Below are 26700 nucleotides of genomic sequence, written 5' to 3' on the forward strand. Positions count from 1 at the left end.
AATTGGAGAAGTCAAAGTAGAAAGATGGAGGTGGGAAGCTTTAGCCTTTAGCCACACAAACACACGGTGTTTTCTTGTTTAAAATTCCCGGAGGTGAAGCTTTACTATGGATCAGAGCGGTCAAGCGAACATGGTTCCCGAACACTTGTCAACCGGCAGATTTCGGTGAGAAAATTGTGGTAAAAAGTCGCCTCTTACCGGAGATCAGCGGAGCTTCTGTCCTGCTGCAGCTTCGTGACTTCTCTCAGAGACTGGCGTCAACACACCCGTGGACACACCCCTCTGACTATCAGGTACTATTTAATCTCACTGAAACACTAGCAACACAATAGAAAGATAAGGGACTTCCCAGAATTATCCTAGTAAATGTGTCTAAAACATCTGAATCGCTCCCAATGCAATCGTTTTGTTTTTTTTAACTTTATTTTTATTTAATTTTTGTTTTTTCTAGTCCTTCACTCTAAATTTCCTCATCCACGAATCTTTCATCCTCGCTCAAATTAATGGGGAAATCTTGCTGCTGGAGGCTCACATTATAAACAATGTGAGGATGTGAGGAGCCCTCACATCGGTGACGTCATCGTCTGCTACTTCCGGTAAAGGCAAGGCTTTTTTTATTAGCGACTAAAAGTTGCGAACTTTATCGTTGATGTTCTCTACTAAATCCTTTCAGCAAAAATATGGCAATATCGCGAAATGATCAAGTACGACACATAGAATGGACCTGCTATCCCCGTTTAAATAAGAAAATCTCATTTCAGTAGGCCTTTAACTGGTGGAAATAACTTTGGTCTTGTGGAAAAAGTGACCTGCCGGGACTTCGGATATACCATTTTTAGTCAATTTCTGCTCTCTATTTGTTCCGGTTACTCAACACCAGCTCTAATTGCTGCTGCTTGTCCACCGTTACCGTACGGCTTCAGAATAACACAGCATGCACGCTAACTAGGTGACAGAAAAAAGTGTTGTTAAAAGTAACTTTCAATAACTAAATTTTATCATGTTAACTTTGACAGCCCTAGTAATAACGAGGATGTAGCATTAAAACCGTAAAGATAAACAAACATGTTTATAGTGGGCTTCCAGAACAGTATCGTATTTTTCGGACCATAGGGCACAACGGATTAAAAGGCACACTGCCGATGAACTATCCAGGTTTATTTTCATACAAAAGGCGCACCGGATCATAAGGTACATTAAAGGGATCATATAATGAGTTTTTTTCAAAATTTTTAAAACATATCTTGTGGTCTACATAACTTGTAATGGTGGTTCTTAGTCAAAATGTGGCATAGACGATGTTTTACAGACCATCTTCAAGTAGCTTTCTGAGCGTCTCTTCAGGATTCGCCGCTTTGTAGGCGGTCTTATTTACGTGGCTCACCTTCGACATCGCCTTCTCCCCGTCATCTTTGTTGCAGCGGTGTAGCGTGCAAGGACGGGAGTGGAAGAAGTGTCAAAAGATGGAGCTAACTATTTTAAAGACATTCAGACTTCACTTATGTCAATAACGGAGCAGCGTCTCCTCATCCGGAAACAACAACAAGGCCGGAAATGTGAAATGTGTCCCGTGAAAAACCGTCCGACCGGAATCCTCTAATAACTAAAGTTCTGTGGGTAAATTATGTAAACCTATTACAGTTTTCAGCGCTTTGATAGTTTGTCTACTGACAGATATAAGTAAGAACTTTACACTACTTTATAACAAAAATGCCAACAGCGGAAGATAAAAACCATATAATAAGGTAGAGAAAAAGTAGAAGCTAATGACTACGGTGTCGGCACGCGCGCACATTGAGGACTTTTGCAGATCCCAAATACACATCAGCAGGTACCAGAAGGCAAGAAAAGTTGGTTTAGATCTGTTGTGTAGGACTAGATGTTACAATCAGGGGTATCAACCTTTTAATAGGGACCCAAACAAGTTTTGCATTAAATATTGAACAAGCAAGGCTTATATAACTTTAGTGACATGCGAAATCCAGTTTCAAATAATAAAAATAATAATAATTAAAAAAATATCAATGGCATATCAAATACAATTGGGGTTAGTGCGTCTGCCTCACAATATGAAGGTCTTGCAGTCCTGGGTTCAAATCCAGGCTCGGGATCTTTCTGTGTGGAGTTTGCATGTTCTCCCCGTGAATGCGTGGGTTCCCTCCGGGTACTCCGGCTTCCTCCCACTTCCAAAGACATGCACCTGGGGATAAGTTGATTGGCAACACTAAATTGGCCCTAGTGTGTGAATGTGAGTGTGAATGTTGTCTGTCTATCTGTGTTGGCCCTGCGATGAGGTGGCGACTTGTCCAGGGTGTACCCCGCCTTCCGCCCGATTGTAGCTGAGATAGGCGCCAGCGCCCCTCGTGACCCCGAAAGGGAATAAGCGGTAGAAAATGGATGGATGGATGTTATGCCTTTTTTTCTATTTGCAATCTTCTGAGGTAAATTTTTTACACAGCCTAATGATAAATTTGAAAATAAAATAATAATGAATGAACCAAACATTCAAGCTTTGAAGTAGCAAGAGAAAATGCATGGATAAAACGTTAATTATTGGTCAGTTTGCTGGAAGTTTCCCGGAAGAGTTAGTGCTGCAAGGGTTTCTGGGTATTTGTTCTGTTGTGTTACGGTGCGGATGTTCACCCGAAATGTGTCTGTCATTCTTGTTTGGTGTGGGTTCACAGTGTGGCGCATATTTGTAACAGTGCTAAAGTTGTTTATACGGCCACCCTCAGTGTGACCTGTATGACTGTTGACCAAGTATGCTTGCATTCACTTGTGCATGTGTGTGTGTGTGTGTATAAGCCACAAATATTATGTGACATGCTGTTAGTATGGAGGAAAAGCGGACGTGACGACAGGTTGTAGAGAACGCTAAAGGCAGTGCCTTAAATGCACGCCCCCAATATAGTTATGCAGGTGGAAATCGGTAGAAATTCGGGAGAATGGTTGCCCCGGGAGATTTTCGGGAGGGGCACTGAACTTCGGGAGTCTACCGGGAAAATTAGGAGGGTTGGCAAGTATGAGTATTAGCGGTGAATGCGGTGTTACAGCGGCACTGAGGCTGTATAACACCGGCGGGCCAGCTCTAATGCTCAATTGATATTGCCTCAAGGGCCAAATTAAATTAAAGCTGCCGCCGCCGTGTCCCGAGTCCCGAGTCCCGATCTTAGTCAGACCTACATAGAAGTTTTTGTTTCATCACTCTACGACATTCCTAACAGAATTTACAAGCAGTTTTGTCCGTTTTTTTCCCTAAGGGGCGCTAGAGCACAATTTTCATTTTTGGGGTTTGGTTTTTTATTGGATGGCAATTTTCACCAGTCCTGATGTGTGTGTAAAATTTGGTGAGTTTTGAAGCATGTTAAGGGTTCAAATTACAGATCGGCGTTTCTGGATGTTGTTGATAAATGGCTTTCGCTTGGCATAGTATAGCTTTAACTTGCACTTTGAGGCATGTTAAGGGGTCAAATTAGCGTGCGAAGGTGCGAGCGCGCGATTGGCTGCTGCCCCCGAGACTCACGGTAGAAAACGCCTTGCTGCTACTATTTAATGCATTGTGAAAGTAATGCAGTTGTTGTATTGACGTGAAAATATCAAGCTTCCTGTTGATTTTTGCTAAAGTATGTTGATTATTCAAATGTAGGTCTAAGTCAGACCTACATAGTGGTTTTTGTTTCATGTCTCTCTGACATTCCTGCCGGAAGTTACAAGAAGTTTTGTCTGTTTTCTTCCTAGGAGCAGTTTGTCTGTGTTGTATTCCTAGGGGGCGCTAGAGCACAATTTTGAGTTTTGGGGTTTGGTTTTTTTATTAGCTCGCAATTGTTGCCAGTCCTGATGTGTGTGCCAATTTTGATGAGTTTTGAAGCATTTTAAGGGGGTCAAATTACAGCTCAAAGAGGCAAAAATGACATTTTTTAGGAAACTTTGAGCACTTTTATTTTGAAGGGGTAATTGCCAACTTCCTGTTGATTTTTTCTGCTAGCTGTCAATTATTAAAATGTAGGTCTAAGTGAGACCTACATAGAAGTTTTTGTTTCATGTCTTTCCGGCATTCCTACCGGAAGTTACAAGCAGTTTTGTCTGTGGTTTCTTCCTGGAAGCAGTTTTTTCTGTGTTTTATTCAAAAATTGCGCTAGAGCGCAATTTTGAGTTTTATGTTGTTTTTTTTTCATTAGATCTTAATTTCTGCCACTCCTGATGTATGTGCCAAGTTTGGTGAGTTTTGAAGCATATTAAGGGGGTCAAATTACAGCTCAAAGAGGCAAAAATAGCACTTTTTGCAAAAATTTTGCTTTGAATGAGTTTTTGAAAAATTTCTGTTGATTTTGGGTATAGACGTTTCTAATGCGGAATTTAGGTGTAAGTCAGACCTACATAGAGGTTTTTGTTCCATGTCTTTACGACATTCCTAACGGAAGTTACAAGCAGTCTGTTTTGTTTTTCCTAGCACGCAATTTTGATTTTTGGGGTTTGGTTACCTAATAAGTTGGGGTGGCCTACCAGACCTACGTGTGTGTCAAATTTGGTGAGTTTTGAAGCATGTTAAGGGTGTCAAATTGGGGCGCATAGGTGCGGAATAATAAAGAATAAAGAATAAGAATAAACCTTACAGTTTCAATAGGTTCCTTTGCCATGGGCAGGGCGGACCCTAATTACACGGCGGGCCAGAGTTTGACACCCATGCCCTATTGCATACCTGAGACACCTATGCGACTCTGTGGGATGGTCAAGTGAGTGAAGGCATCCTCTGGGTTATCGAGTGGGCACCCCCCTTCATCATTGTTTCGCTGATAGACCCACGACACAGCCAGAGGGTTCAGCAGTGAGTCCCAGCGTCCCAGGATCACTCCCGGGATGCCATCAGCTCACTTGAAAGCCCAGGTGGAGTCCCTTCGCTTGACCCACAGCCACTGACTCCCCTTTTCAGCGGCTTTGGAGAGGTCTTTCAATGCCTGCCGGTGGGCCTTCCCTTGCACTCCCATTTCCCCGAGAAGCCTGGATATTGAGGTGACCACGAACCCTCTGCAGCCTACTTCCACTGGGCATACCCTCGCTCTCCAGCCTTGTTGTTGCACATCAGCTGCAAGCTCAGTGTACCTCAACTTCTTGCGCTCGTAGGCCTCCTCCATTGCACTCTCCCAGGGCACCGTGAGCTCTATGATGTACACGAGCCTGAGTGAAGCTGACCACAGAACAAGATCTGGCCGCAAGTTGGTGGACGTGACCTCAACTAAAAAGCAGAACCTCTGCGCCCAGGTCTGCCAGCAGTTTCCAGTCCCGTGCCCCGCCTAGCTGTCCAGTGTCTGGTCTTGTGGGGGTGAGGTTGGCTTGACCCCTCGCCCTCCGGGACAAATGTTGTTGCTTGCCAAAGGGATGACGGGGGAGGAAGGGCATTGACACTTGTCAGTCGACTTTCCAGCACTGCTGCAAGACACTTTAGCACCTGGTTGTGCCGCCATGTGTAATAGGCATGGGTGAGGCTGGTCTTGCAGCCCACCAGGATGTGCTTCAGTGATTCTGGACTCGGACACAGAGGGCATGTGGGGTCCTCACCACAAAATATTGCGAAACAAAATGCCAGATAATGTCTGCTAATAGGTGCCATTTTGCAGTCCTTATACACACACCATAATGATACTCGTCGTATGTTTAATAAGCCGACAATCCATCAAGTGGTGCGTCCTTATAACTTACCGAAGTCGCACTAAAAACATTGTGACAGATATTTGAGAGTCATGTGTAATGTTCTATATTCTCAATGGAACATTTAAAGTTTTGGTGTTGTTTACTGCCATCATATTGCAGTCTACACATATTTCTTATGTATGACTGCCATCTACTTGTCATACTTATCATTACTCCATTTACCAAAAAAAAAAAGAGCTTTGTGGTTGGTAAGCACAACCAAAATTATTCAGTACATTAGGCGTACCGGGTAATAAGACACACTGTGGATTTTTGAGAAAATTACAGGAATTTAAGTGAGCCTTATAGTCCGAAAAATATGATACATGAGACGCAGTTCCTACAAGGATGGAAAAAGACTAGTAAGTAAGTAAGTAAGAAGGACATGATTACAGGAAGGTAGATAATGGACAAACTGATGCAAAATGGTGGGTGTAACGGCCATGGGTGAGGCTGGTCTTGCAGCCCACCAGGATGTGCTTCAGTGATGCTGGACTCGGACACAGAGGGCATGTGGGGTCCTCACCACAAAATATTGCGAAACAAAATGCCAGATAATGTCTGCTAATAGGTGCCATTTTGCAGTCCTTATACACACACCATAATGATACTCGTCGTATGTTTAATAAGCCGACAATCCATCAAGTGGTGCGTCCTTATAACTTACCGAAGTCGCACTAAAAACATTGTGACAGATATTTGAGAGTCATGTGTAATGTTCTATATTCTCAATGGAACATTTAAAGTTTTGGTGTTGTTTACTGCCATCATATTGCAGTCTACACATATTTCTTATGTATGACTGCCATCTACTTGTCATACTTATCATTACTCCATTTACCAAAAAAAAAAGAGCTTCGTGGTTGGTAAGCACAACCAAAATTATTCAGTACATTAGGCGTACCGGGTAATAAGACACACTGTGGATTTTTGAGAAAATTACAGGAATTTAAGTGCGCCTTATAGTCCGAAAAATATGATACATGAGACGCAGTTCCTACAAGGATGGAAAAAGACTAGTAAGTAAGTAAGTAAGAAGGACATGATTACAGGAAGGTAGATAATGGACAAACTGATGCAAAATGGTGGGTGTAACGGCCATGGGTGAGGCTGGTCTTGCAGCCCACCAGGATGTGCTTCAGTGATGCTGGACTCGGACACAGAGGGCATGTGGGGTCCTCACCACAAAATATTGCAAAACAAAACGCCTGATAATGTCTCCGAATAGGTGCCATTTTGCAGTCCTTATACACACACCATAATAATACTCGTATGTTTAATGCGCCGACAATCCATCAAGTGGTGCGTCCTTATAACTCACCGAAGTCGCACTAAAAACATTGTGACGGGTATTTAAATAAATAAATAAATGGGTTGTACTTGTATAGCGCTTTTCTACCTTCAAAGTACTCAAAGCGCTTTGACACTACTTCCACATTTACCCATTCACACACTGATGGAGGGAGCTGCCATGCGAGGCGCCAACCAGCACCCATCAGGAGCAATGGTGAAGTGTCTTGCTCAGGACACAACGGACGTGACGAGGTAGGTACTGGTGGGATTTGAACCAGGGACGCTCGGGTTGCGGACGGCCATTCTCCCACTGTCTTATGTAATGTTCTATATTCTCAATGGAACATTTAAAGTTTTGGTGTTGTTTACTGCCATCATATTGCAGTCCACACATATTCCTTATGTATGACTGCCCTCTTCTTGTCATACTTATCATTACACCATGGGGCGACATGGCGTAGTGGGTAGAGCGGCCATTCCAGAAACCTGAGGGTTGCAGGTTCGCTTCCCACCTATTGACATCCAAAAAAGCGCTGCCGTTGTGTCCTTGGGCAGGACACTTCACCCTTACCCCCGGTGCCGCTCACACTGGTGAATGAATGATGAATGAATGAAAGGTGGTGGTCGGAGGGGCCGTAGGCGCAAACTTGCAGCCACGCTTCCGTCAGTCTACCCCAGGGCAGCTGTGGCTACAGATGTAGCTTACCACCACCAGGTGTGAATGAATGATGGGTTCCTACTTCAATGTGAGCGCTTTGAGTATCTAACAATAGAAAAGCGCGATATAAATCTAATCTATTATCATTATTATTATTATATACCCCCAAAAAAAATAGTTTTGAGGTTGGTAAGCATAACCACAATTATTCAGTACATTAGGTGCACCGGGTAATAAGGCACACTGTAGATTTTTGAGAAAATGAAAGGATTTTAAGTGCGCCTTATAGTCCGGAAAATACGGTACATGAGACACAGTTCCTACAAGGATGGAAAAAGACTCCCAAGAACAAAAGGCAGATAACGGACAAAAATGATGCCTCTATGTGGGTTTAGTGCATCCTTTGAGCCGGGGCAGCGCATAGATAAAGTGTTATGGCCATACGGGTGACAAGAATGAGTCTGGGTACAGAACGCTGCTTTAAAGTTCTCCACACCTCACCTGGAATGATTCCGGGTGTCAGATCGTGTTTGCCAGGCATTATCCCCCACCCACACACAGTCGATTAGTATTTACCTCACACATTTAGACTTGCTAACGGACTCGTGGTGTCATTACCAACACAACATGGGTGAGAAGGCTTGAGATCACGTTGCAGGACTCATTCATTGATTTTCTGTTATTTTTTTCTTTCAATGAATTGGAGGCTCGAAGCCATGGAAAGGTGTGCGTGTCCAACATGTGACAGAGTGGGAGGACAAAGTGGCCGAGGAACATCACAAATGTGTGTGGCGTTAACACGGATTCACTTGACCTCGGACGGGTTGTCATCGCCTTCTCACAGTGGTGCCACGGGAACAAGTCAATACAATATGTTCTGTCTGCTCATATGAGAACAGAATTGTTTTGTCCATTGTCACAGGAAGTCAGCACAGACTATTTTAGTCTTTGTGGATGAGGGATTGTATACAACGTTTCGACTACGTACATATTCTTGTCCTTCTTTTGTCTTCTTCTTTTTCTTCATTCCATCCCATTCGGCTCCAGTTCGTCTGCGCCAAGCATCTATCATCCATCCATTCATCCATCTTCTTCCGCTTATCCGAGGTCGGGTTGCCGGGGCAGCAGCCTAAGCAGGGAACCCAGACTTTCCTCTCCCCAACCACTTCATCCAGCTCTTACCGGGGAATCCCGAGGCATTCTCAGGCCAGCCGGGAGACATAGTCTTCCCAACATGTCCTGGGTCTTCCTCGTGGCCTCCTACCCGTTGGAGGTGCCCTAAACACCTCCCAAAGGGAGCCGTTCGGGTGACATCCTGACCAGATTCCCGAACCACTTCATCTGGCTCCTCTTGATGTGGAGGAGCAGCGGCTTTACTTTGAGTTCCTCCCGGATGGCAGAGCTTCTCACCCTATCTCTAAGGGAGAGCCCCGCCACCTGGCAGAGGAAACTCACTTCGGCCGCCTGTACCCGTGATCTTGTCCTTTCTGTCATAACCCAAAGCTCATGACCACAGGTGAGGATGGGAATGTAGATCGACCGGTAAATTGAGAGCTTTGCCTTCCGGCTCAGCTCCTTCTTAACCACAATGTATCGATACAGCGTCAACATTACTGAATACGCCGCACCGATCCGCCTGTCGATCTCAGGATCCACTCTTCCCTCACTCGTGAACAAGACTCCTAGGTACTTGAACTCCTCCACTTGGGGCAGGGTCTCCTCCCTAACCAGTAAAACTATATATATATATTTTTTACTTGGGATGTCCCGCGAGCTGGACTTTGATTGTTGAGGTCTCCTGGCATACATATAATTTTTTGGGTTACTAGTTAATAAATATCAGGGATGTCAGCTTCTGACAATCAAATGTCACAATATTTTTCATTTGAAATCGTTTTAAACTTAAAACTTGACCAAATTCCACAAGAATAGGTGCCAGCTCACCCGTGGCTTCAATCAATACAAGCGGTATAGAGAAAATGGATGGTTTCGAACAAAACGCATTTGTAACTTCCACATAAAATGGTATATTAAAGGCCTACTGGAACCCACTACTAGCGACCACGCAGTCTGATAATTTATATATCAATGATGAAATATTAACATTGCAACACATGCCAATACGGTCCGTTTAGTTTACTAAATTACAATTTTAAATTTCCCGCGAGGTATCCTGTTGAAAACGTTGCGGTATGATGATGCGTATGATGACGGGTGGGCGTGACGTCACCGGTGGTAGCGGACATGTTCTCCCAGCACCAATCACGTCTAAAAGTACTTTGTTTTTATCGCATAATTACACAGTCTTCTGGACATCTGTGTTGCTGAATCTTTTGTAATTTGTTCAATTAATAATGGAGACTACAAATATCTGTACTTCTCCTAAAGTCCGTGTACACAGCGGGTTTTTAAAAAGTCATACATTTTACTTCTTTTAAACCGATACCGATAAATTTCAAACCGATACGGATAATTTCCCATATTACATTTTAAAGCATTTATCGGCCAATAATATCGGCAGTCTGATATTAGCGGACATCTCTACAATTTAGTTACGCACTTACTAAAAACATATTGCTCCTTTAGTTTTTTTTATGCAAATTCTGATTTGAGGTGGGCATCAAACGGGTAGAATCGAAAGTGTCCCAATGTAATAGTGTGATGTTGTTGCGCTATATTATGAACGAGACAGGATGTTATGTTTTATTTTGAAGTATTGGTTTTATTTTGAAGAACCGGATGTCTGCTGCAGGAAGTGACTCTGCGTTTTTTTCGGATTTTTACTTCCTCTTCTATCGGATTTTTGCTGATGAGGTAATAGTTCTTCATTGCTCTGTGTTTCTTGTGTAAATATTATTTCAAAACTTTCATAATACTTTAAAAGTTAAAACATTAATGTTGTAGGTATAAGTGATGTGTTGTTTTAAGTATTTTTTTATGCACAATTTTGTTAAGTAAGGATTAGAGCGTCGAATGTTTGGTCATAATTACACATGGTATTTACGCAGGTATCACTCCGCCAGAAAAGTAGAGACCTGTGTATGTGTTTCATGTTTCCAAAACAGAAATGTGGATTTGTGTATTATTATTTTTTTGTGATAAAACGTTTTTGTTAATGTAATTTAAATTATTATTTTTGTTTGAATGAATGTTGTTTATCTTCCTCTTCTATCGGACTTTTGATGATGCGGTATCACTCCGCCAGAAAAGTAGAGACCCTCTTTGTATTTCGTGTTTCCAAAACAGGTGGCCAATAAATGATGAAACGATGGAATGGTGGAATGTCTCTTCCCTAAAAAACTACACAACGCAGAATAAGACTCACTACACCTACCCTTTCCATGAGTCACAAAGGAACAGTCGTCACATTTGTAGCTGATGCAGTCAAAAAGAAATGTAAGAAACCATTGCAGATGAACATTTTAAATATTTGAGGGATTGCTAAAATCTCATTAGCCAGGATGGCCAGCGAGGTGAGGAGGGCTGTTTGTGCCTTTATGTGTGTCTGTCCCTAATTGGAATTGGAAAAAGAATAAAGGAGAATGTGCCTCATCATGACTTGGGCATTTTTTCCAAAAGCCTTAGCAAGCAGATGAGGGCAAGTAAATCTGCTGGTGAATCTGAGCACAAAGGCACTGTGATAATCTGCATGTATTCATGCACTAGATGTCAGGTACTTACCCTAATTGGATTAATCCCCACTACCCACACCGATTATTCACTCTGGACTTTCTTCTCGTTAAGCAAGACGGATTAGTTGCATAAGTGCAACAAAATCCTTCATTCTTAATTCAAATGTCATTTTGCAGTATTTGAGAATCCTACCCTATACCTGAAGAGTAACATGAGCAGAATGCATCATCTAGAAACTTTATAGCTGTGGAAAGCAGGTTTAATTATTAAATAGCATCAGCCAGAATGTAATTGCTTTTTCAATAAATTAGGTACGCGCAGCGTATCTAATAAGTCACCTGCACGTCATCAAATAAAAATTCAACTCAGCATAGCCATTGCTTGACAAAACAATGCCATTCGTGTTCCTCTTAATTGCGCAGGCAACCAGCCGTTTAATGGGTGAAACTCTTCAGCAGGAGGCGCCGCAGAACAACTAGGAAAGGTACTCATCCTCTGATGATGCACGGAGCACATGAGGTATGACTAAGTTAAAAGTGCATCAACAAGCCTGAGACACGCTTGTAAATGTTGGCCACAATGGTTGATAATGTGCTATGAATGACTTGATGCGCCTTGCGATGAGGTGGCGACTTGTCCAGAGTGTACTCCGCCTTCCGCCAGACTGTAGCTGAGATAGGCTCCAGCGCCCCCCGCGACCCCAAAGGGAATAAGCAGTAGAAAATGGATGGATGGATGACTTGATGCATATTGCATCAAGTCATCCAAGGGTTCAAGTTAAGCATTTAAGTTACACCCTGAAGTGCCAAACAAAACAGTTTCTAGCCAAGGCAGGCTCATGTTAAAGCAATGCATTTATTAAACTAGTGGGCTCAGGAATATCGTGATAAGTTAAATATATATTTGTAAACACAACAACCACTTTGGCAAGAAACTATTAACAGTAACATTAAGCACAATTCAATGAGAACTGTAGAACACTGATTTTGTTTAAAACAAATAGACCTTAAAGTTTGGTATGGGGAACATATTCACCATAAATTAGAAGCTTATTAAAGTAACAAAGACTTAATTTAGAGTTATTTCAACACTAGGGGAACATAGAAGGGTTAGGGTTAGGGTTACTAATAAGAAATCATTCTGAGGTTATTGAGGGAAGACTCTTAGTTAATGGCTTACTGGTTGTATAATAAGGCCATGCAGAATAAGGCATTAATAAGTACTTAATAATGACTAAGATCCAATATGTTACTAATTTGTATGTTATTAAGCAACTAGCTATTGGTGAATATATGTTCCCCATAATAAAGTGTTACTTAAAGTTTATTTAGATAATTGTAGTAGTAATTTGCATTGGTATTTCTACCGGTTTACCTATTTTAGCAGCTTGAGAAGAGTAAAATAAACTCACCCATACCCACTCCGTATAATACAGTGCAGTTCTACTCAACTGCGAGAACCACAAGTTGCCAAGAGATTTGCAAACAGGCATGAATATCAAAAATTCACATTGAAACTGGTCCTGGTGTAAAAAGTAGTAACCAGATCCAAAAATAAGCAGCTATCTGTGTCTCAATTGGGCGCTAAATGAATACCATAATTTTTGGGCTGTAGAGCGTACTAAATTATAAACTACCCAACTAAATTTTTGGACACAGGACACACACTAGCATACCAGAAAGGTCATTGAGCTTCGTCTTTCTCCTCCTACTGCTGGCTAAAACCGCTGAAGTCGTCTTCTTCGGCGTATGGCGGTCCGGCTTTTTGGGGCTTATAAGTGCTAGTGAATTTCTGTTTGGTGTGCCGGCTGATTTTCTTTTTCGATGCCTGGGTCAATTGTCTGTGGTTTTGAGACTGCGTTGTGTGCATTTATTTTCCATGATGAGGGTGAGTCCATAACATGCTAAATGGCAGACTGAATGATTGTGTGACTGCGTTTGATTTAATGTAAACAATTGAATTGGACCACTGTGACACCTTCGACAATTTGATTGGCCTGATTTGATGAGGCTAAATTTATTGGCGGCATGTGAAGCTAGTGAACCTGGAACATTCCTTAAATTAGCTGCAGCTTTGTATAAAGCGCAGGGTTCAAAGCACCATATAGTCCCAAAAATTACTGTATACCGAAGTAAGTCCCCTTTAAAGTACTTTTCCGTATATTATTTGCCCATATTCTGTGTTTTGTTTTGCTGCTAGTTTGCTGTGATAATTAGGAGAACATGTTGCGAATTCTACTTCATATTGGTGAATATACCAATCTGTTCAACTTGCATGTCTAAACATTCTGTAAAAAGAAACATTTCTGCACAAAAATGTATGTTTTCTTTTTTTTTAACACTGCTTTCAGACCATCTACAAAGTGCCGATTTTGTACTGGTATAGGAAAATATGCAAATAACAGAGGTGGGACCAAGTCATTGTTTTGCAAGTCACAAGTAAGTCGCAAGTCTTTGCCCTCAAGTCTCGAGTCAAGTCCAGAGTCAAGACAGCCAAGTCCGAGTCAAGTCCAAAGTCAATACTGGAAAGTCTCAAGTCAAGTCCCAAGTCCTGCATTTTGGGTTTCGAGTCATTTCAAGTCTTTTTAACCACAGACTAATATATGTACACAGATTGTGTATGCTTTTAAAACGCTGTATGTATTTATTATAAAAAAAAACAGTGCTGACATTACACTTCATAATAGCACTATTAACCAGTTATTCTAAACATTTAACTCATTCCTTTACAGTATAAACACATTTGAAAAAACAAGTGCAACTGTACATTGTATTTCCATGGAATATTGCATTGTAACTAGTTCATCAGCAGTTTATATCATGTTGTTACCTTATCTCATTGATCTCATCTCATACTGTATGTGTTTATGTGTGCGTACACATGAAAAACAACAAATACATGAACATAACAATGAACAGTGTTGTACTTGTTAGATGTCAGGGCTCTAAGGAATATGTACACATATTCTTAATATAGTATACATTTTAACTGACCTTTATTTGACTATGTTTGTCTTTATATTGCACAATTGTAGTGGTCTTTCTTGAACTATTTAAAAAAAAAAAGATGTAAATATAACTAAAAACTTGTTGAAAAATAAACAAGTGATTCAATTATAAATAAAGATTTCTACACATAGAAGTAATCATCAACTTAAAGTGCCCTCTTTGGGGATTGTAATAGAGATCCATCTGGAATCATCAACTTCATTCTTAACATTTCTTCACAAAAAATAAATCTTTAACATCAATATTTATGGAACATGTCCACAAAAAAATCTAGCTGTCAACACTGAATATTGCATTGTTGCATTTCTTTTCACACTTTATGAATTTACATTCATATTTTGTTGAAGTATTTTTCAATAAATATATTTATAAAGGATTTTGAATTGTTGCTATTTTTAGAATATTTAAAAAAATATCATGTACCCCTTGGCATACCTTCAAGTACCCCCATTTGAAAACCTCTGGTCTATAGGTCCGTAAGATAAATAGATATCTAATGTATTCATACATTGTTGATGTAGGATATACACAGGTATATACAACCTAATCATATTGTTTATTCAACTTCAATATAGCTGACTGTTTTTTTCCCCCTTCTCTGGGATTATATTCCCAGTTTTGATCTCAGACGTCTGGTCACTTATAGCATATAAGAATATTCTATTACTGTTAAGCAAATTATGAACACGCCAAAACATGTGTCCTTTATCATAGTTACACGTATGACAAAAAAGCGCGTGAATATAAGTGGTATTCAGTGAGTTAATATGAATTAAATGCGCTGACAGTTCATTGCTCCTGCCAAATGAATTGCACTGAGTGGAGCGGATCACCACTCCAAGTTGGCTGCCCCGCGTCTCGTCTGCGGCAATAGGCAGTAGCGCTCGATGCTGCGTCTACTTATAAGATGTCTATGGTTATAACGTTAGCAGTGAGTTTACAGCCTCACTGATTTAACTACACAGCAAATAAAAGTCACGTTACTCAGCCAATAAACGTTAGCTTACATTCAAAACTTACCCTTTGTGCAACTTCAAATGTCGAACTAAGTTGTAAAATGATGCGTCTCCGTCTGTAGTCTTCCAACCGCATGTTTTGCATACGGCAATTCCTGTTTTGTTGACCAAGTCGTTTTGATACACGAACAAAAAACACAAAGCCATAATTTTCTTCACTTATTCTTCTGTTGTTTGAAAGCTCTTCTTCGTTGGTTTTCCTGCAATTTGATTGGGTGAATGCTGTGTGACGAAAACAACATGATGTAATTTGATTGGCTGTTGTACTGACAGGTAGCGCACAGGCTGTCATTGCACACATGTTGACAGACACCCGAACACAATGGAAGATACGGAGCGCTCCTGAATAACTTTTTAAACGTTGGGTTTTGGGGAAAGTAGCAAGTCATGTCAAGTCAAAAGGCTCAAGTCCAAGTCAAGTCACAAGTCACTGATGTTAAAGTCTAAGTCGAGTTGCAAGTCTTTTTACATTTTGTCAAGTCGAGTCTAAAGTCATCAAATTCATGACTCGAGTCTGACTCGAGTCCAAGTCATGTGACTCGAGTCCACACCTCTGGCAAATAATCAATCAATCAGTCAATGAATGATTATTTATATAGCCCTAAATCACTAGTGTCTCAAAGGGCTGCAGAAACCACAACACAAACCACAACGACATCCTGGGTAGAGCCCACATAAGGGCAAGGAAAACTCACACCCATTGGGACGTCGGTGACAATGATGACTATGAAAAACTTTGGAGATGACCGCATATGTTGGCAACCCCCCCCCCCCTAGGGGACCGAAAGCAATGGATGTCAAGCGGGTCTAACATGATACTGTGAAAGTTCAATCCATAGTGGATCCAACACAACCGTGAGTAATACGTAACCCTATTTGCAAAAAGCTATCCTTGACATTGTCTACAGCCTATTATGTTTTCTAAAGTTTGTTTCTTGCCGAGTATGTGTACTCTCGACAATCAGAAACACAGACAGACAGCAGATGGAGACTAAAAGTGAAACCTAACAACACCCTGAATAATCACTGATGCTCATGGCCGACTGATTGCCTTCAGTAAACAAACATCCAAAATTAGTCATGCAAGTGTAACAAACACACTCGTTTGAAAAAAAAAGACTCCACACATCTGCCCTGAACCCAGAACAGACAAAATGGCATACAGACACTTACCATATGGAATGACTGTGACAAAAATCCAGAGCAGACATGATTTGTCTGAAGAATTTCCTGGCCTCTTTAGGTGTTAGTCTGCCTTTCTTCACCAGGTAGTCGAACAATTCCCCACCGGACACAAGTTCTAGTACAAGGTACCTGAAAAACAGAAAAAGGGGGGAATGAGTGAAAATACCACACAAAAAAACATAAAATATAGATAAGCTTGTTTATTTTGCGAGAACCCTAAGGGGAATGTTGTATGACCTGGAGTGGGAGGGATTGTAGTTACGCATAAATGTCCAAAAAATCAATAAACTTATACTTTTTTGTACTTTCTAATCTCTAAACTGTCCCCAGTGAAACATGCCAAACGTGTGTTGCACATAAATGTGACTAGTTCTGACGAACTCACCTCCCGTGGGAGGCATCAGGAGGATGACAGAGTGGAATTACACGCAGACGTCAGCTTTAGGACCGTCTAAAGTCTACTGTGCTAACACAATATGACAGTCTGGTTCCTTTAATCACGTGAAAGAGACTTAAGGGAGAATCCTTCTTGGTATTGTTGACTGTGGGTGAAGAATCACACCGACACAGACACACAAACACACAGTATTTCCCGCAATCATATTTTTTGGTCACTACACACGTAGAGCATGCGGGGTCGGGGGCAGTCCGTCATCGTGACTGCACGGCCATGCTCCCGTGCTCCAAAGAGACACCGGGAGATGAATTTCCACAGAGGCCCACATGAAACAGACTGTGGGCTGATCGCCAGTTGTGCCCTGTCCTACCCTGAACTGGCCTCCTCCTTTATTCTGTGCTCAACCTCGCTTTATCTTCACTACAGCACAAACTGCATGTCAGGCAGCAGGTGAAATACACACTTTATACTGTCTCTCCATAAACTATATGGACCAAAGCAATGGGACGCCAGGCCAGTACAGGGAATAAAATATATAGTGTGTGTATAAAAATATGGAGTTGGTCTCCCTGTTGCAGCTATAATCGCTTCCACTCTCTCGTGGAAGACTTTTGAGAAGATGGAGTGTGTCTGTAGGGGTTGTATACATTCATTTCAGAGAAGAAGTCAGAGGTTACAGACTATTTGTTTGAAAACCAGTTTCTGCAAGCATAAGTGGTTTAATTCCATCTGTGTTCATTTGTGAATGGACAAAGTCAATCGAAACAATTTCCAAACTTGCCACTAATTCATTCACATCTTGAGTTTCTTCAGTTTACGTCACAAACTCCGTCATCTTTATTAGCCAACGATATGGAATACACAGCTGTAAAAAAACTAAATGATTGCATTTCCTTTACGAGGAACAATTCGGATCTAGGACTATCAATCAATCAATGTTTATGGCAAGCATGGACTTGGATTGTTTCTTCGATGCAAAGGATGATTGGCACGAGCCAGGCGTGAATGAAGGTACATTTTTATTTATATTCTAACAAAACTAAACAAAGGGCGCTCAGAAGGAGGTACGAATACTAGGCTACAAAATACAAACTTGAAACAAAAACACTTGCACCGTGGCATGAAAAAAATAAACTTGCACTGAGGCATAAATACACAACTTATGTGGCGTGGACAAAAACGAACAGCATAACCAGGCATGAAGCAGATGAATACGGGATGTGTAGGTATGTCGGTAGGTAAAGTTGCCAGACTGACTATAAGGCAACTGTGGCTTAAATACTAGCAGTGATAATTAACCAGCAGATGTGCGAACTGAGGAGACCAGGTGGAAACTAATGATTTACTATGGAAACAAACCAGGAAGTGCAAAACAGGAAACAAGTGTCCAAAAAACACAACATAACATGAGCAAAACAAAACATGATTTCCTGGGCGTGACAGTTTATTTATTTAGCCCTAAATCACAAGTGTCTCAAAGGGCTGCAAGACCATGCAGGTTTAACAAGGGATGTTCAAATAACAACAAATTTAAAAAAGGTTGTATGCTGGGCATGTATGCTCCCTGTATGATCAGGGTCAGAGCTTGGTCCGTATTGCCAGCAGTAAGTCAGACAGGTTTCCAGTAAGGGTTGTATTCCGCCAGGGTATCCCTTTGTCACCGATTCTGTTTACTTTACATTACATACATACTTTATTTTTACATTGAAGGGATCTGGTTTGGTGGCTGCAGGATTGTGTCTCTGTTTTTGCGGAGAATGTCGTCCTGCTGGCTTTATCTGGCCGGGATCTTCAACTCTGACTGAATCGGCTCGCAGCTGAGTGTGAAGCGACTGGGATGAAAATCAGTACTTCCAAGTCTGAGTCCTTGGTTCTCGCCCAGTAAAGGAGCGCCATCTCTGTGTTGGGGAGGAAATCCTGCCCCAGGTGGTAGTTAAAAGTGCCTTTGGGTCTTGTTCACGAGTGAGGGAAAAGTGGGTTGTGAGATCGACAGGCGAATCGGTGCGGCGTCTGCAGTTATGCGGACCCTGTATCAATCGGTCGTGGTGAAGAAAGCTGAGCCGGAAGGCAAAGCTCTCGATTTACCGGTCGATCTACATCCTTATCCTAATCTATGGTCATGAGCTTTGGGTTATGACCGAAAGAACGAGATCACGGGTACAAACGGCCATAATTAGTTTTCTCAGTCGGGTGGCAGTGCTCTCCCTTAGGGATATATTGAGATGCGCTGTCATTTGTGAGAAGCTCCAAGTAAAGCTTCTGCACCTCCACAGTTTAAACAGTTTAAACATGGAACCCGATAATTGTATTCTCATTATTTTACATGATCATTCATGCCTGTTTTGGACTTTTGCTCATTGTTTCCTTAGTTTTGGTATTTTTTCCTGTTATTTTAGTTTCTACTTCTTTTTTGCCTCCACCACTATTCTAGTCTAAGTGCTGGCTCCTTTACCTGTCCCTGATTGGCAATCAGAACCCACCTGTTCCAGTTTGCTAATCCGTACGCCTCTTAAGCCAGCTCGTCAGTAGGACAAGGCTAGATCATCGTTGCTTTGGGCTTCAACCTGTTGTATAGCTTATCGTATGCTTCTCATGCCTCTTTGCTTTCTGTGCACTTCCCTGTTGCACTCTTTTAGATTTGACCATGATGGTGCTGCCTTGGTTGTTCCTAGTAAAATACCTTCTCTGCATCTTGAGATCCTGACCAACAACGCCAACACAGAATCGTAATAATCGCTATGAGAGAACATTTTGTTTGATGTAGAGGTCCCACTTTCGTCCGCGTAATTGCTATTAAAGGCCTACTGAAATGATATTTTCTTATTCAAACGGGGATAGCAGGTCCATTCTATGTGTCATACTTGATCATTTCGCGATATTGCCATATTTTCGCTGAAAGGATTTAGTAAAGAACATCGACGATAAAGTTTGCAACTTTTGGTGCTGATAAAAAAGCCGGAGAGACGGCTCCGGGCGGCGGCAATGTGAGCGTTTCAGAAGTAATTAGACACATTTACTAGGATCATTCTTGAATATCCCTTATCTGCTTATTGTTTTAATAGTGTTTTAGTGAGATTGTAAAGACATACCTCAAGGTCGGATGGCTGCGGTGAACACGCAGTGTCTCAGAGAGAAGCTGAGGAGCCAAGCTCACAGCTGCCTTTTAAACAGTTACTGCAGGAGGACGAATAATCCAATGATGTCTCTGGTAAGATATATATATATATATATATATCACAATTTTCCCATCCAAAAACATGCTGGTTGACGTAGAGAAACATGTTCGCTTGACCGCGCTGTGTTAAAAACAAAGAAACACTGGCCGTGTCTCGGTGCTAAAGACAGCCACAATACACCGCTTTCCACCAACAGCATTGTTCTTTATAGTCTCCATTATTAATTGAACAAATTGCAAAAGATTCAGCAACACAGATGTCCAGAATACTGTTTAATTGCGCGATGAAAAGAGACGACTTTTAGCCGCAAATGGTGGCGCGGCAATATTTCCTGACAGTCCGTGACGTCACACGCACGCATCATCATTCTGCAACGTTTTCAACAAGAAACTCAGCGGGAAATTTAAAATTGCAATTTAGTAAACTAAACCGGCCGTACTGGCATGTGTTGCAATGTTAATATTTCATCATTGATATATAAACTATCAGACTGCGTGGTCGGTAGTAGTGGGTTTCAGTAGGCTTTTAATTGTAGTTTTAAGTACATAAGTAAACAGATGATGAATATTGTTCCATATGTTGCTTTAAGCTTTGTGGCTATCGATTAGTTTGGTGATTGAGTAATCTATTGATTACATTATTCGATTAATTGGGTAAACCACAATTTATATAACCTATATGTGTATTTTAAGGAAAATAGTTAAAATAAGCAACGATTTTTCTGATTGCCGTAACAATCAATTTAATCAACAATTTAATTATTTTGCTCTAATAAATGCACATCATCAAAAGTAAAAATGCCCTTTTAACATTTGTGTATAAATAAAAAAAAAAATAAAATAAATCAAAATCCCAATGTGAGTTGCCACACAGATCAACAGCACCCACATACACCGCACACGCTACTATAGCAGCCGTGTGGAAAATTAGTTAAATTCATTCAATAATTACTTGAGGCAACAGAATATAAATCTAAGCTTTTTTCTAATTGAATTAATTGATTAATCAATTAATACGGCGTGGCGAAGTTGGGAGAGCGACGGTGCCAGCAATCTGAGGGTTACTGGTTCAATCCCCACCTTCTACCATCCTATTCACGTCCGTTGTGTCCTTGAGCAAGACACTTCACCCTTGCTCCTGATGGGCCCTGGTTAGCACCATCTCCCTCCATCAGTGTGTGAATGGGTGAATGTGGAAATAGTGTCAAAGCGCTTTGAGTTCATTAAAAAAAGATAGAAAAGTGCTATACAAGTACAACCCATTTACCATTTACCATAATGGTGCACCCCCCGTTGCTTTGTTCTTCATTAGCGGTAGCTGTCTGTAATGCATGCCAGCTAGTGTGACAGTATGTTGTGTGAACCTCACTTCCAAACGCCGTAAGAGCTGTGCTGGACAATGTGTTGACAGCCCATTTGCTAGCACTGCTCACTTTTACGGACTTGTGACGGAAGGGTGTTGGGCAGGGGTCACCAACCTTTTTTGAAACCAAGAGCTACTTCTTGGGTACTGATTAATAAGAAAGAAGGGCCACCAGTTTGATACACACTTAAATAAATTGCCAAAAATAGCCAATTTGCTCAATTTACCTTTAATAAAAAAAAAAATATATATATATATATATATACACACAAAATTTCTATCCGTCATTCCGTCGTACATTTTTTTTCCTTATACGGAAGTTTTTTTGTAGAGAATAGATAATGAAAAAAAACACTTAATTGAACGGTTTAAAAGAGGAGAAAACAGGAAAAAAAAGAACATTTAATTTTGAAACATAGTTTTTCTTCAATTTCGACTCTCTAAAATTCAAAATTCAACCGAAAAAAAGAAGAGAAAAACTAGCTAAATTAAAAAAATAATTAATGGAACATCATTAGTGATTTTTTCTGATTAAGGTTAATTTTAGAATTTTGATGACATGTTTTAAATAGGTTAAAATCCAATCAGCACTTTGTTAGAATATATAACAATTTCTAATGTACACAAATCATTATTTCTTCTAGATTTTCCAGAACAAAAATTGTAAAAGAAACTCAAAAGACTTTGAAATAAGATTTGAAATGATTCTACAGATTTTCTAGATTTGCCAGAATATTTTTGGGGAATTTTAATCATAATAAGTTTGAAGAAATATTTCACAAATATTCTTCGTCAAAAAAACAGAAGCTAAAATGAAGAATCAAATTAAAATGTATGTATTATTCTTTACAATAATAAAAAAAAAAAATACCTGAACATTGATTTAAATTGTCAGGAAAGAAGAGGAAGGAATTTAAAAGGTAAAAAGGTATATGTGTTTAAAAATCCGAAAATCATTTTTAAGGTTGTATTTTTTTCTCTAAAATTGTCTTTTTGAAAGTTATAGCAAGCAAAGTAAAAAAAATGAATGAATTTATTTAAACAAGTGAAGACCAAGTCTTTAAAATATATTCTTGTATTTTCAAATTCTATTTGAATTTTGTGTCTCTTAGAATTAAAAAATGTCGAGCAAAGCGAGACCAGCTTGCTAGTAAATAAATACAATTTTGAAAATAGAGGCAGCTCACTGGTAAGTGCTGCTATCTGAGCTATTTTTAGAACAGGCCAGCGGGCTACTCATCTGGTCCTTACGGGTTACCTGGTGCCCGCGGGTACCGCGTTGATGACCCCTGGTGTAGGGCTAGCATGCATTATTAGTGATTCCTAAAGCCCGAAAAAAGTCTGCCGGCTATAGAGCGTTTTCCGTTCGGGCTCCAGTACTCTGGAATGCCCTCCCGGTAACAGTTCGAGATGCTACCTCAGTAGAAGCATTTAAGTCTCACCTTAAAACTCATTTGTATACTCTAGCCTTTAAATAGACTCCCTTTTTAGACCAGTTGATCTGCCGCGTCTTTTCTTTTTCTCCTCTGTCCCCCCCTCCGTTGTGGAGGGGTCCGGTCCGATGACCATGGATTAAGTACTAGCTGTCCAGAGTCGGGACCCAGGATGGACCGCTCGTCCAAAGTCGGGACCCAGGATGGACCGCTCGCCTGTGTATTGGTTGGGGATATCTCTACGATGCTGATCCGACTCCGCTTGGGATTGTTTCCTGTGGACGGGACTCTCGCGGCTGTGTTGGAGCCACTATGGATTGAACTTTCACAGTATCATGTTAGACCCGCTCGACATCCATTGCTTTCGGTCCCCTAGAGGGGGGGGGGGGGTTTGCCCACATTTGAGGTCCTCTCCAAGGTTTCTCATAGTCATCATTGTCACTGGCGTCCCACTGGGTGTGAGTTTTCCTTGCCCTTATGTGGGTTCTTCCGAGGATGTCGTAGTTGTGGTGGTTTGTACAGTCCTTTGAGACATTTGTGATTTAGGGCTATATAAATAAACATTGATTGATTGGTTGATTATGTACATTTATGTATACAAAAAAAGCCCTATGTCTAATAGGCCTTATGCATTTCAACACAGCTGGAATTAAAATGAAAATTTTTCAGCCACACTGTTACAAATCACATTTACACATCTGCATTTTTGTAATCCAATGCAGATTACTTGAGGTATGGCTACCATTTGTCTTCCTTATAGGTAATATGTATATCAACGCTAAAATCATTCACTTGTGGGAATGAAGTCTTCCTTAATATAATATTATAACTAGAGTGTATCACCTCAACTTCCATTTCCCTTACACCGATAAACACACTCAGAAAATGATTTTCTGCGGATTTATGACACTAGCCTCATAAATCTTTAGTTGTGGGACAGCTGGCGCCGTCAATGTTAATGCCTTACTTAAGACACTTTAAGTGGCAGTATTACTATATGCACACTTGGATCATTGCTCCATGCTTTTCAAATAAGCCCCTTATATTATAAAATCGGAATGTTCTTCTTATTTATTTATTTTTGATAAGCTTAACGCACGACGTACACTGCCGCATGCCTTATCCCATTTGGTCTGTAAAACTCAAGATGAACTAATTGAATGTATTTGACAAATCGTCCTCTGCGGATCAAGAGGCTGCTGCAAATGACCGATGGGCTCGTCACTCACGACAGGCTAAGTTAGCAAATAGGTTTATGAATGTGTTTGCATGCGTGTGTAGCAGCTCAGCTGCGGCTGCCTAATGCAGCTGTCACTCTTAATGGCAAATGTTTTCTAAACGCAAATGTTGTTGCCACTGAATAGTTTGTCATGTTGTTTACGTTATGGATACTTCATATATTAGCATTCTCCAAGCACGAGGGGCTGTATTGAACGCTTCATGCCAACATTAATGGAGTGGAGGTCTTTGCAAGGGAACTTGTTGGGTTCAGATCATAGCCAGCTAATTAAAACCGGTCTTTGGGCCAACAAAATTTTTACATGCAATCAGAGCGTTGAAGGGCATCCGGTTTGGAGGCTTCAGGATTAGGTCTCTGCGGATGATGTGGTCCTGCTGGCTACACCTGGCCAGGATCTTCAGCTCTGACTGACTCGTAGAGATGCGCGGTTTGTGGTCTCATCCGCGGAGTCCGTGGATAAACCGCAGGTCGAGTGGGTGACATGACGAACAAATAGATTTTAATTAGACTCGGGCGGGTGGCGGTTGAATCATTCGGAAATATTTGATATACATGGTTCAGGGATCGGCAACATTTACCACTCAAAGAGCCATTTAGGACCCGTGTCACAAAGCGAAGAAGACAATAGGAGACGCAAACATTCTCAAGAATGACTGCCAGCAGTCTCCCAGTTAATAAGTATTAGGGCGTGCTATGAAGCTATCGCCTATGATACCTTCAACAACATGTACGAACCGTTTACCAGTCCAATTAATACGTCCAGACCTAACTGCTAGGCATCTCTGCCTGTCGCACCTCCTCCAGTGCACTTCGAGGTCAGCTGCAGGGTCGTCAGCTGGTGCCACCGTTCACTGATGTTTCGCCCCCAAGCCAGGACACCTCGCGGTGGGGGGGCAGTGGCTACGCGGGGACATCTCCCCGCGCCACTCCCTGCAACTGACCTCACTGGGGTGTTGAGCCCCAAGTGTTGTCCCTCCTTCTTAGCCACATCCAGAAACTTGCCTTCTCTGCCTCCTCTGCCAACTCCTTGATGGCCTTCCTCAAGCTTGAACCGGTCATCCCCGCCGCACGCAGGAGCCGGGTTGCAGAACCTCCTACGAAGCCCCTGCATCCAATCTCCACGGGGTGAATGGACGTAGACCAGCCTCCACCCTTGCAGTCCTCTGCTAGGTCGCTGTACTTTGACCTTTTGAACTCATGTGCTACTGGTATTCCCTCCTCCCATGGCACGGTTAGTTCAATGATGAGGACTTTCTTAGCAGCTGAGGACCACATCACAACGTCTGGTCTTAGCGTTGTCTGTATTACCTCAGTTGGGAAGACTAGCTGCTTGTCCAGGTCTACGCGCATCTCCCAGCCCTTACCAGGGGTAAGCAGAAGTGATGATCTTCCCTTCTCTGTCTTCTGTCCTACCTCACCTGGTTTGTTAAAAGTGATGTTTGGCCAATGGGGATCTGTGGCGTTGTTTGCCCCGACTCTGCATCTCTCTAACAGCTCTGCCAACTTCCTCAGCACCTGATTGTGTCGCCACCGGAAGCGCCCCTGCGTCAGCGGGACGTTGCAACCTGAAAGGATGTGCTTGAGTCCTGCATTGTCTTTGCTGCACAGGGAGCACTTGCTATCGCTTCCGAACCACTGGGCGAGGTTTAGTGTGTGGCTTCCGCAGACACACGCACACGACTGCAAGGCATACTGGGTGACGCAGAGTACACTAATGGTTGTGATATAAACAATTTTAACACTCTTAGTAATATGCGCTACGCTGTGAAGCCACACCAAACAAGAATGACAAACACATTTCGGGAAAACATCCTCACAGTAACACAACATAAACGCAACACAACAAATACCCAGAATCCTTTGCATCCGTGACAATTCCTGACTATTTTATACACCCCGCTAGCAGCAAACCCCCCACCCCCCGTGCGTCGGTAAGGTGGGCGGGGGTGTAAAATATATTCAGGCCGTGTCATGGATGCAAAGGATTCTGGGTATTTGTTGTGTTGCGTTTATGTTGTGTTACTGTGAGGATGTTTTCCCGAAATGTGTTTGTCATTCTTGTTTGGTGTGGCTTCACAGCGTGGCGCATATTACTAAGAGTGTTAAAATTGTTTATATCACAACCATTAGGGTACTCTGCGTCACCCAGTATGCCTTGCAGTCGTGTGCGTGTGTCTGCGGAAGCCACACACTACATGTTACTGGACTGGCAAACGGTTTGTACATGTTGTTGAAGGTGTCAAAGGCGATGGCTTCACAGCACGCACTTATTGTTGTCATCCGGATGAACACCATTAGATATTTGCGAGAAGGTTAGCGGCTCCCATTGTCTTCTTTAGTCCGTGAAACGGGTTTAAATAGCTCTTTGAGTGGTAAAGGTGGCCGACCTCTGATGTATTTCAACGGGCAGGTGGCGGGCGGTCGCGGTTCTGATAAAATGTTGGTTCAGGTGGACGGCGGGTGGATGACACCTTTGGTGATGCGGTTGCGGATGATATAATAGCCTATCCGCGCATCTCTACTGACTCGGTTCGCAGCTGAGTGGGAAGCGACTGGGATGAAAATCAGCACTTTCAAGTCTGAGTCCTTGGTTCTCGACCCGGAAAAGGGT

General features: G+C 41.8%; 1 protein-coding gene across 6 annotated transcripts in view; it reads right to left on the reverse strand.

The window, feature by feature from the left end:
* LOC133563459 (serine/threonine-protein kinase BRSK2-like) overlaps nucleotides 1-26700 on the reverse strand; it is a 641999-nt gene that overhangs the window by 187725 nt on the left and 427574 nt on the right. For all 6 annotated transcript variants that reach the window (XM_061917595.1, XM_061917596.1, XM_061917593.1 and 3 more), the window contains exon 4: nucleotides 16470-16610. In XM_061917595.1, coding sequence (XP_061773579.1) covers nucleotides 16470-16610 — 141 coding nt within the window. The remainder of the gene's footprint in view (nucleotides 1-16469; nucleotides 16611-26700) is intronic.

Source organism: Nerophis ophidion, linkage group LG12, assembly GCF_033978795.1.
Source record: "Nerophis ophidion isolate RoL-2023_Sa linkage group LG12, RoL_Noph_v1.0, whole genome shotgun sequence".
NCBI lineage: Eukaryota > Metazoa > Chordata > Actinopteri > Syngnathiformes > Syngnathidae > Nerophis > Nerophis ophidion.